This window comes from Gavialis gangeticus, unplaced genomic scaffold, assembly GCF_001723915.1.
Source record: "Gavialis gangeticus isolate Ggan-Ray unplaced genomic scaffold, GavGan_comp1, whole genome shotgun sequence".
Lineage (NCBI taxonomy): Eukaryota > Metazoa > Chordata > Crocodylia > Gavialidae > Gavialis > Gavialis gangeticus.
This window is the reverse complement of record NW_017729027.1, coordinates 67,903-80,139: the sequence shown is the minus strand read 5'-3', so window position 1 is coordinate 80,139 and position 12,237 is coordinate 67,903. Positions and strand designations below refer to the sequence as shown.

Here is a 12,237-nt window from a genome sequence, read left to right as displayed (position 1 = left end):
GGCCTGACCAGTGCCGCATAGAGGGGGAGGATCACCTCTTTGGACCTGCTCGAGATGCATCTGTGGATGCATGACAAGGTGCGGTTGGCCTTCCTAACTGCCTCCCCACACTGCCGGCCCATGTTCATCTTGGAGTCAATGATGACTCCAAGATCCTTTTCCGCCTCCATGCTAACAAGAGGGGAGTTCCCTAACCTGTAGGTATGGTGCCTGTTGTTCCTCCCCAGGTGCATCACCTTGCGTGCAATTATTTTTACTAAGGCCTTATCTATGCAAGAAGGTCACATCAACTTAACTCAAGTCAGCCATTAAATCTATGTTGCTGGACCAGTATAATTTCTGTGTGGACATTTATTGTAAGAAAGACTTACTTCAACTTAACTTAAACCCGTCCTCAACTAATGTAAACTAAAACAAGAGGGTCCACAAAGTCTTTAGTACCAGCAATATTACTAAATCATTTTAGAATACACCTTATTTAAACCGATGCAACTCTCTCATGCGGAAAAACCCTAATAAGTAGATTAATTTAAAGAAACTGTATGGATATAATGTAGTACATGCACAGAATTTAAAAATTAATAAGAACTTCTCTTGATTTCTCATCTTCAAACTCTGATTCTCGCTGGGAACTTGAGCCTGCTGCAGTATAATACTTCACATTCCAAACAAACTCAGTGTAAATGTCTATATCACTTTATCAGAAAAATAAATGGAGCTACAATGATGGTATCTTAATAAGCACACATGAGTTTGCGTTTGCTTCAAAGGAGGAATGTTTTTCCGTTACCTTACTGTCAGTCTGATCACCAAGCTGGACTTTAAGAATATGAGGAGGCTTTATTCTTCCTGTAACGGCTGCCAAATATTCAACTAAAGAAGTTTTGCCACTTCCTATTGGTCCTTCCAACAACACAGGATTCTGGAAAGCTACTGCTATAGCAAGGGCTTGAAGATTTGTGCAGGTAGACTCAACCATCACAAACCGGTTAATGTTGCTTTCCTAATAGGACAGAAAATTTGAGTTATTACACTATTTATAACTTCAAGCATATATCAAGCAAAATCAAGGGCTGGGTGGACCACAAACTGGACATTCCACAATTTATAGTTAGCATTTAAATACAGATTCAGCCCATTTAAAATACTATCATAAAACACACACTTTATAAAAGCATATGTATTAACCAGTTTATTCTCAAAACTTGTCAGGCTGCAGCTGTCAAGGACAACAGAGAAACAGTTTTACTATTGTGCCAAGAAGGCAGTCTTAGTAATAATTTAATGCAGTGGTGCTCAAATTCTAGCCTAAAGACCAGATCTGACCTACAAGGCTTCCCAAAATCTGGAAATTTGGCATTAAGGGAGCAATAGGAATTAACACTGACATTGCTCCCCTGCCACCTAATTCCAAGCCCTCTGGCCAGATAACATTGTCTTGTGTGCCAGACGGGTTGGTGTGCAGGCAGTGGGCCTAACCTGGCACACACGGGGCTCAGGCACCAGGTCCAACATGTGGCCTGGGACCCAATCCAACATGTGGGACCAGGGCACAGTGTCAGATCAAACTGGTGTGCTGACCCTGCACCACTCATGTGGCTCGTAGCCCAGTGGGTCACCACTGATTTAACGTATATTTGCAGATTAAGTCATAAAAAAAGATCTCAGGTGCATGATGAATCCTTATCAAGATCATACAGCCATGGTAATCTGCTGACCTTTTAAATAGAAGTCCTGATTTTAAAGAGCCAAATCTATCCATATATGCATAGGCGGTATGTGAGGTCACTCAATTCAGCTGCATCTCAGAAGAGGAAGACATAAATCTGTGCAGAGTTTACTAAGCTCACAGTAGTGGATTTAAATTTCAAAAGGGTGATCATATGCTTTAATTGTGTAAGCTGGTAAAATAACACTAGAATCTGAAAGCTTTAGTTTATTATACAGAGCTTGCTATTTCCTGTTAGTAAGCAAAGGAAAAAGAGTTAAAATAGAATTTTTTTCACTGGAACCAAGCAAAAAGCACTCTACTTTGAACTTATATCAATTATCTATAAAAGCTATCAGGTGGTAAATCAGATTTACGTAGGTTGTAATTTAGGTGTCCACCTCGACCCTCATCACTTGAAAAAATGTTCAAAATTGATGCCACTGTATATTATGTCCTTTTCTGCTTTTTAAAATCTGAAAGATGAAACAATGGTGTTGAAGTTGGATACAGTCTAAAACTGAATTTAGACAAGGGGGGAAAGCAAAATGGATGCTGTGGGGAAAGATACTAGTTTGTGACTACTGGCTGAAGCTACAGGAAAGGACAAGAAAGAAAGTGTAGGAACTGCCATTTACTGGGTCAGACCATAAGTCCATCTTGCTCAATAGCCTGTGTCACAGTAGCAGAGAGCAGATGCTGAAAGGGAGAATTAAATTGGGTATGAACAGGGTTATTTTCCCCCCCACTATTCATCTCCCACTTCTAGCCTCCAGCATTTAAGGTCTAGGAGGTTCTGATTCAGAGACTATATCCCTAACTCCTATACTCAATAGTTACTGATGCCCCTTTCCTCCGACAATCTGTCTAATCCCTTTTTGAATCTGTCTAAACTGTCAGCTTCTACAACATCTGCTGACAATGAGTTCCATGCTGTGTGAAAAAGCACTTCCTTTTGTTAGTGTTAAACTTACTATCTACTAGTTTCATTTTGTGACATCTAGTTCTTGTCCTGTGAGAAACAGCCATTATTAAGTTCCTATTTACTTTCTCTTCACCATGTAGTATTTTGTAAATGCTGATCATATCCCCCCCCTCTAGCGGTGTGGAGAAACAAGGGGCGGGGCCACCAGCACTTTGCACTGCTTGCAGTACCGCTTCTATTTTCATCGGTGCTGCACGTCACTTTCACCGCCGTCGGCAGTTCTGGTTTTGCTGTCATGCGTGGTGTTGGCCCCCCTCCCATCCTCCAAATTGGCTGCTGGAGGACTGCCCTCCCCCTCTTCCCCCTGTTGACTGGCCACCAGGGGTACACCAACCAAAAAAGGTTGAAAACCCCTGGCCTAGCCACTTTAGTTTTTCCTCGTATGAAAGCCCCTCCCCATAGCAATAATCATCCTTGTTGCCCTTCGATGTACCTTTGCTAGTTGAGTAGATGGTTTTTCAAAAATACGGATAGTTTGTCAACTGTCATTCATATGACAGTTTACAGTAAGAAATAAGTTTAAAACATTGTTTCCTTAAATAATCTGAAAACATGCATGTTGAAGACATGCCTTAAGTGTTTCCCAGTAGTTTAAACATAGTAAAGTTCTCCTTATCCCTGGCCCTTAGCTGGTAAGGAGCAGTATAGTTTTCTTTTATTCAAAAAAGTACTCCCTGGCAGAGAGAAGCATTTTGATGCAAGTCAAAATGATTGTATCAGCGCTTGTCTATTTTATACAGCTGTTGCTACCATAGCTGCGCTGGTAGTGCCCCCAGTAGAGGCATGCTATATGGCAACAGAAGGGGGTTGTCTAATGGCTTCACAATACCATCTTCCTGAACAACAGCAGCTCTGCTACAGAAGCCCTCTTTTCTCTGTGTAGCTACATCCAGAAGGGAGGTCTTCTTAGCAGGTAGCTATGTTGACTAGGAGTTCTAAAAAAAAAAAACCATGGTACTATAACCCAGGGATCAGATCCCCTGCTAGTTCAGTCACAGAACCACAATCCCAATTTAGAAAGGTAGTGTTACACACAGAATTAAAACATCCATCACTGAAGAGTCTCTTGCAGGCAATTTTCAAGAATTGATGCATAAAAAAGAACAAGTAACTGTACTGACCCTTTCAGTGCTGAGTTCCTCTGAAGTGCCAACCTTCCACTTCACAAACTTTCAGTACATGGCACAAGGCAAAATAGAGTTTATATTATGCACTGCATATGTTCAGTATTATTTAAGCAATTAATGAAGATAAGTTAGTTCAGAGCATTTATCACATTTTAATAATATAAGCAAGAATCAAGCTCGTACATACCTGTTCTTTGGACACGAGTTGCAGCCTGGGTAACACAACTCCACATATCGCTACTACATTTGCAGAGAGATCACACGAGACAATCTCTCCTTGAGTGTACTGCAGCTCATTCTCTTTGTGCCAAAGGGTGGTCTCTGAATTTGCCAAAACAAGGGCTCTCTCCACATTCTGCATCTGTGATTCTTCCAGTAGCCTATCAAATTAACATCCACATTAACATTACAGCTGGAAGCCATAAACAAATATACTCAACCGTGGCAAAGTATTAAATGTGAAAGGTGTTCAGCTTACTTTAGCCTGAAATGTATCAACTCTTCCGGATTGAAGATCTTCTTAAGAAAAGATAATCTGTGCTCATCATTCATGCATGTAACCAAAGCAAGGCAATTTGAAGTGTACCTGAGAAGTATAGTTTGAATAGGTCAGAATCACAAATGAGAACACTGTTTTGAAAAATCTTCCACAACTTTTTACAGACATATTTGAGAGGAGATAAAAAATAGGATCCTCCAACAATGTGATGCCTCTCACGCTCAGCAAGAAAGAAGCTCATTTTTGGAACATAAATGATGTTGGCTATGAATTTTTTCCATCGGTTATCAAAATTTGTTATGCCAGAAACAAACAGTGGCAAAATACTGAAATATGCTGTTTCCTCTTTCATATTTTGGTGCTTTATTTGACTCAGTGAGTTTTCCAAGTGTTTCAATTTACAATAAAATAAAACAGTTCTCAAAAAAGGTGACTGATACAGTATAGTGAAACAGAGTATGACTCAAAAGGCAATAAATATTTCTATAAAGACAGTATATGAATCAGAAATTTATGCCCTGCTGTGCTGTCATGCGAGTCATAGCACTTCTTAAAAAAATGGAAGCTACCAATGATTTGAAATACATTGGTAAAACTACATGCAGTAGCCTCACTATCATTTCCATAAAAATAGTGACATGTTTCCAGTATCCCACAGTGCATTACTTAATGAAGAACTGACCTCCCTTTAAACCTTTCTCCACTCTGGTGCCTGGAAGTCACTTCTAGCTTCAAGTGCTCTCAAATGCCCACCAACGTAGGACCCATTTGTGAACCACAAAGACAGTGAGCCATCTAGCAACATTTCTGACCTCCATCAGGAACTAGATCTGATCAGGAAACACTAATTTCCTGGATCCAAAGGCTCTGTAGTTAATGGCACTAACAGAAGGACATGGTGCTTCTCAGCTGCTCCTAAGAAGCACAGCAATGGTAGCAGAAGGAAAAGGAAGTACAGTAAAATCTCTGCTGTCTGGCATGTAACTAACTGGAAATTCCAATAACCGGAATTTTTACCTTACCCCAGGGATGCCGGATAACAGAGATTTTACTGTATGTACATGTTAAAGATAATTCCTCTAAATCTCATGCATTCTTCATTTCCTGAGACTAATAGATTCAGGCAGTGTACCTTATTCTCAGGATCATAAGGGCAGCCCTAACAGTTCTTTAATCCGAACTCATTCTTTGCCTGGTACTTCTGAAAGATTCTCTCACCTTTCCCATTAAAAAATGTTAGAAAACTTTGAAATTTAAACTTACCAGCGGACCACAGTATCATGACTCCTTAGCAATGGAACACATGCACCCCAGTCCCACAGCTCCCGAAATACTGATGGCTGTTGGTGCAGGAATCTGTAGGCTGCCTCCATGAGATCCCGTAACTTCATTCGCCTGCGCCCATAGCGGACTGTGTTTGTATCTGAACTCTCCAGGAAGAGCCTTTGAAACACTGGGGCAGTATCCTTAAAATACCTTAAAGCAAATCTTAAAAAGAAACGAAGACGCTGGAGTCAGACAAAGTATTCAAGCTGTAGAAAAGAAACAATGTAGTCTACAAAAAAGTTTTAATTCATAGAGGTCCCAGCTGGCCACCACATCCCTCATAGTTTCATAGATTTAGATTAGGGTGGGAAGGGACCTAGTAGATCTTCTAGCCCGACCCCCCGCCAGGGCGGGAGAACAACAAAACCCCAAAACAAGAAACGGGACTCAAATGAGTCCAGCCAGGTAGGCATCCAGCCTCTTCTTAAAGACCCCCAGGGTAGGGGCCAGCACCACTTCCCTTGGAAGTTGGTTCCAGCTCCTAGCCGCCCTAACTGTGAAGTAGTTTTTGCGGATGTCCAATCTATACCTCCTCTCCATCAACTTGTGCCCATTACTCCTTGTTATGCCAGCGGGCGCTAGGGGAAACAGCGTCTCCCCCAAACCCTTCTGGTCCCCCCTAGTGAGTTTATAGACGGTCACCAGGTCCCCCCTCAGCCTTCTCTTGTGGAGGCTGAATAGGTTCAGGTCCCGCAGTCTCTCACTGTAGGGTCTGCCCTGTTGTCCCCGGATCATGCGGGTGGCCCTCCTCTGGACCCTCTCCATGTTGTCCACATCCCTCCTGAAATGGGGCGCACAGAACTGGACACAATACTCCAGCTGCGGCCTGACCAGCGTCGCATAGAGGGGGAGGATCACCTCCCTGGCTCTACTCATTGCTCTAGTTACTGCCATGGGTGGTGGTTGAGGTCACTGGGGCAGAATATTATGACAGAAGACCTACAGAGCTTTCTGCATGTGTGGTAGTGCCAACAGAAGGGCTTGGGCAGGGAGCCTGTGCTGCTCAAACAACAGTGGGGTGGGGGTGGGCTCATGCAGCTGGCTTAGCGGGGCAGGAGGAGAAACCACCTGAGTAGCAGTGACAGTGACAGCTAGCACTTTGCACTGCTTGCCCAGCAGGGGTCCTGGAGAGCCCACATTGCGCACAGTCCATGTGGTGCGTCACCTGGGGCCTGCATCCCATGTGGGGCGCAGCCACTCTGACATTGGACAGCCCCACTTCACAGGGAACAGCATATTTTGCAGTATATCTAAGTAATACGCTGCTTAACATTCACCGTTGCTGCTTTAGTGATGCTACAGGACACATCTTCAGCTGTTTAACAGCTGTTAGGAAATCTATCTTGCATGAATTTGCCTAGTTTGTTTTTAAACCTTGCTACCATATGCCTCTAAAACCAACTATAATAAAAAGTTCCACACATTAACCATGCACTGAGTAAAAAAAAAAAATAAAAAAAAAAAAATACTCTCTCTCATTAAGTTTAAATCTGTCTCCTGCTGTTTTCAGTAGGTGCATCCCTTTCACTAATATTCAAATAATCTAACGCTCAAGTCCAGACATGCCTACACTTGGGCAACAGCAACATTTTAGCAAGCAGCTGATATCAGGCAGTTTTGAAAATTTTGAGTAATTTTCATACAAGTCTACACCCCAGACGCCTGATATTTTCCTTTGTATTCCAACTGTTCAGTTGTAGATGAAGTTAGATGTTGCCATGCCATTCATTTAACTATTATTTTCTTTAAAGACTTAGATTCTCAAATCCATAGTTTCAATTCAAGACATACCTGTATAAAATAGTCTCTCCCGCCCATATCCAGAAAAACCATCTCCCAACCAGCCAGACAGCATACGTATATCACACAAATAAATATCACACCACTTACGGCAGTACATCGGGATGGACAACAATAAGTTTGCTCATGGCTACACAAAGTCTTTCATGCAGATCATGGTTGAACTGGCCGCCAGTTTTAATGGCTTCTGCATTTCGCTCCAGCAAATCTAGTAAGATTGGTCGAAATTGACGGCCAATCAGTAAAGTACATTCTTTGTCCAGTAATAGCTGTGCTAACATGTGGAGGAGACCCTGCCGATCCTGCTGAGTCCAGATCTGGGAGAGAGGGAAGAAAACAGGTTAAGAACATAATAAAGAAAAAAATAGTTCTTTGAATGTAGACAGCACTGTTTACTGAATGCTCTCAAAGCTCATGACAGAAACTGTATGTCACTAAACAGGTTCAATGTTTGTAAAAATGGAAAAGCTGAACACCAGAGAGGGTAAAGGACTTAGAAACAGTCATGGCAAGTCAGAACAAGCAACAAATCATAGTAGCAAGGGCACCTAATTCCACTGTTCTAACCACTACATTACCATCTCACTGACAGCTTCTTTCCTTCCTTTTTAGCTTTAAGCAGGAAAAATGCTGACACCTATTAAAAGGTTTTGTAGAACAGTGAGGCAGTCGAACAGATGGCCTAGGGAAGTTGTGGACTCTCCATCCCTGGAGGTATTTAAGAAGAGGTTAAATTAGCCGGGGATGATCTAGGTGTAGCCATACATATGTCCTACTATGGGCATTTCCCATACTTCTGGACTTTGCTCAGTGTCCCCACCCAACCCCTTTTCTGCTACATGTGTCAGAGTGTTTCTAAGCCTCCCCAGGTGCATTAGGTGTCGGCTACAGCCAAGGCTAGGGACTTCAACTAAGATGTGCTAATACTCATGTTGGGACCAAAGCCAGAAGTTCCTAACCAGACAGTCTTGCTAGAAAGACTGACCACTGTATTTGGAGTAAAGAAGGAATTTTACCCTCTGATCAGATTGATATGGACAGTGGTTGGGGGGGGGGGGGAAGAAGGTTGCCTTATTCTGCAGTGGGGGGCATGGCCCTCTACTTGGGACCTCTTGGGCATATATTGCCAACATTTCATAGAGAAAGAACATTGGCTGCTGTGGTTCTCCTCCTTTACCCGTGTGAGGTTAGGGTGTAAGGTCTGTGTTGTGTCAGGGTTGACAGTAGGCTTATGCAGAGTTTAGATTATGGTTTCAACAGGGATGAGATCCTGCCTCAGGCAGGGGGTTGGACTAGATGATCTATGAATCTGTGTGGCAATACTACTATAAACCCAGTTCACTAGATCAATACTCACCAGTTCACACCAGGAGTCAGTCATTTTCCTAAACCACATTTCAGTTATCTGTGTTGCCAATCAGTTCAAGAATCAACAAGGACAACAGATAAGCAGTTCTATGGTTACTAGTATTTCAGGGGACCCACTGTAGACAAGTCACTGACAAACTGGCATTAGTAAGGAGCCTACCACACCAGGCCTAAAGAAGCATTTGTAGGCAATTACTAAAAAAACAACTATTTGGATTACATGTTAGTGCAGAGATGGCCAACCTGTGGCACAAGGTAGAATAGGGAAGGGACAGGCAGCACAGCAGCAGGTAAGGCAGGGAATACAGAAAACAAAGCAGAAAGCAGAGCAATAACAGGGAAAGAGAACTTGATTGGCACTCAGGGAGGGCGCAGTGCTAATTTGTGGCAAGTCATCCAGAAAAGTTGGCCACAAACAAACCTTGAACCAGTTACGATCCAAACAAAGTTGTTTTCATATTTGACAGTGTTTTTATACTGCAGAACACTTTTCAAATGAGGAAATTAAAAAAAAAGTTTAAATTTTTTTTTCTACATCCAAACGACTGTTTAAAAGAAAATGCAAGGCAAAGAAGCATGCTTTAGCCAAGTGGGAGGGAGGCATCGTTTTTGGTATACCTGCCAAAAATAAGCCCTATACCCTTGACAATTGCTACTCTGATCTCTTTCCCATGCTTGATCCGCTGCTCTGCTTTCTGCTTCTGACCATGTGTTCCCTACATGATCTTGGCTCAGCTTTCTGCTTCCTTCCCTGTGCTCCCTAATCTATTTGCTGCTTTGCTTTCTATTTCCTGCCCTACGTGCTACCACGCTGCTCCACAATCTGCCACATGCCACACACACACAAGCTGCCCATGCAACCTGTGACACCCATGCTGCAGGTTGGCCACCCCAGCTTAGCATACAACTGGAGTGCTGGTAAAGACAACAAACAATAATGCCCAGATTCTATGGGTACGGACACGTGGTTTAAATGCAACTTGAAACACAGACAGGCATTAAACCAGTTTAAAACTGCCTGGAATGGTTCAAAAAGTGTAACTGGAAAGTTAGGTACTCTTTTGAACCGTTTCTATACTACATGTGGAAAACAAGCTTTCTATGACATTCAAGTTAGAACAAGGCTCTGGTTAGCCCTCCAGCCATCCCACATTACATCGCTCCTTCCCCCCCCACTGCTGCTACTGGCCACTCTTGCAGCCAAAACTTTACTGCCCCCCTTTTTCTCTCCCATGGGCTGGCAATTTTATCAGTAAACTCCCTTGCACTGTTTGGTCAATAAAATCTATTATCTTTTTACAACCAGCTGCGTTTTCACTCACTATTCAATTATGGTCTACCCAATCAGGATCACGGTACTCCCCCGCACATACCTGGGAACCAAAATGTGCAAGTCCAAACACTCCTTAAGTCAGGCAAACAGACTGCAAACTTTGGTCAACCACAAGCTACTGAATTTTACTGAACTCAAGGTCAGGAGAGAAGGGAAAGAAGAAAACCGAAAACACCCTTAGTCACAAGTTGCCCATCACCTGGAACCCCCAAAACATGACTTCCCGCTAGCCCTCTGTGAGGAACGCTGGGCTTGGGGCTCACTTCCACCCCATGTGTTAAGAGTCACAGCACTTCAATGCCTGAAAGATGAGGGCTTTCCCTGGAACACTACAGCATTGTACGTATGGACACCTGTGACCCCTGACTACTGTGAACCAGTTTCCAACATTTGGGAACAGTTTGACTGTTATGTCAATCCACACCCCATGTCAATACCAGCTGATTACATATTTAAAAAAAAATAAATCAGCCTTTTCTTGCACCTCTAAGAATCACTCTCTGTGATCTACAACTTAGTACTATTATCTCCTCACCAGAACACAGTTCTTACTAAAATTTTACCTCCCTTGACACACTAATCTTTCTATTTTTGTGTAGCTAAACACCTAAAACAGCATATGGAAGTTCATGTAACATAGCTGAAGTTGCCCAGATTGTCACATACCATTAATTTGTTTTTACAAAACATGACATGACATTTTCTTTTCTCTCAGCATTTGTAACAGAACCAAAAGACTTCCCTGATGCCGGTTAGGAGTCATTTTAAAAAGGGGTTTGAACGGATTATTTTTTAGTCAGGGAACAGGAGAGAGTCTGTGTACTTCAGAAAAAGACGACGGATTTCAAGGGACAACACTATTGTATTATTTTTAGTTGCTTTAATGATCAGAAAAGCTGCATAAAAGGCAATAATGCTCATAACAGTGAAGTATATAATTCATAATAAAGACTAAAAAGTAACAATGTATGTTTCCAATATTGCTGATTCAGGTCTGGGTTTGAGTTTTATTACATGTGGAAGATGACACTGAGGCTCAGGTCCTCTATTTATCCATTCATTCGAGTTGCAAGGCACAGGGAGCACCAATGCAAACTATCCTATACCATTTACATACCACATCACTGATTGGAGGGACCATCCTCAAGGGTAAAAGCGTTTTCTCTACAAGCCTCTTCAACTCTGGGATAGGACAGCTAAGAAGCGTGCTTATTCTGTTTTTGAATCAGTCCTTTAAATACCAGCTTGTGAGTCTTTATATATCAAAATCCATTCAACAAGCAATTTTATGACACCAATCAGTGTTTTAATTGCTCAACACAAGGAACATATAAACCTGAAAGAAAAGGACACCAACATGTGAGTGAGTGAGCGAGTGAGCGAGTGAATTCAGATGCGAAAATTTGTATGAAAAAGGTGGCCTAACCTGCTAGAAATCTGGACTGGTAAATCCTTCATGGCAATTGTACAAAGCTGCTTTAGGCAAGCATCATGAGGGACAGTCTCTCTTCCCCCAGGAAATCCACCTCACATTTAATTAGTAAAAGGGATGCCAAAAAGGAGCTCGTCTAGGATTGAGTCTTTAAGGCCACTTGAGGCAACAGGCTGCTGTGCACCAGCAGTGCTTCAAAGACACAGTCCCTCCTCTTTTCCAGATAGCACAGCTTGTTAAACCAAGTACAGCAAAACTTGGATGAAAACCATTTGGCTCCAGTGGAGCCATTAGAGAGCCAGAAGCATTTAGGAAAGAAAAAAAAAAAAAGATCAAAGTGCCAATGGCTGGAATAGCTTTTGGGCAAGCCAGAGGCCTAGGAAATGGGTCCCAGCTCTTTCTGCTAGGTTTGTAGTTGCACTTAGCCCAAAGGTTATGAGATGATAGCCAATATAAAGGTTGAGATGATAGCCAGTAAAGGCCCCCTGTGCTCAGAATATAGGGTCAATGTTATCTCTTTAATAAGATATTCTCTATAGCAACAAGTCAGAAAGTAAGTCTGGAACGCTGCTTCAAAATATCAGCTTTAGCCTGTTTCTGTGTAGAGTCACTATTGATGTATATCAGCTGTATGGCATCTGGATATTACAGAAAAAGGC

The 12,237-nt window shown here is 42.3% G+C and overlaps 1 protein-coding gene across 1 annotated transcript in view; it reads right to left on the bottom strand.

Annotated features, from left to right (window-relative positions):
* The window catches only part of MDN1 (midasin AAA ATPase 1), a 180,237-nt gene extending 171,411 nt beyond the window's left edge, over window positions 1-8,826 (bottom strand). The window contains exons 1-6 of the mRNA XM_019520321.1: window positions 8,803-8,826; window positions 7,536-7,762; window positions 5,583-5,807; window positions 4,299-4,406; window positions 4,008-4,200; window positions 791-1,003 (exon numbers count right to left, since the gene is read on the bottom strand). Coding sequence (XP_019375866.1) covers window positions 791-1,003; window positions 4,008-4,200; window positions 4,299-4,406; window positions 5,583-5,807; window positions 7,536-7,762; window positions 8,803-8,826 — 990 coding nt within the window. The remainder of the gene's footprint in view (window positions 1-790; window positions 1,004-4,007; window positions 4,201-4,298; window positions 4,407-5,582; window positions 5,808-7,535; window positions 7,763-8,802) is intronic.
* Window positions 8,827-12,237: the final 3,411 nt, after the last annotated feature.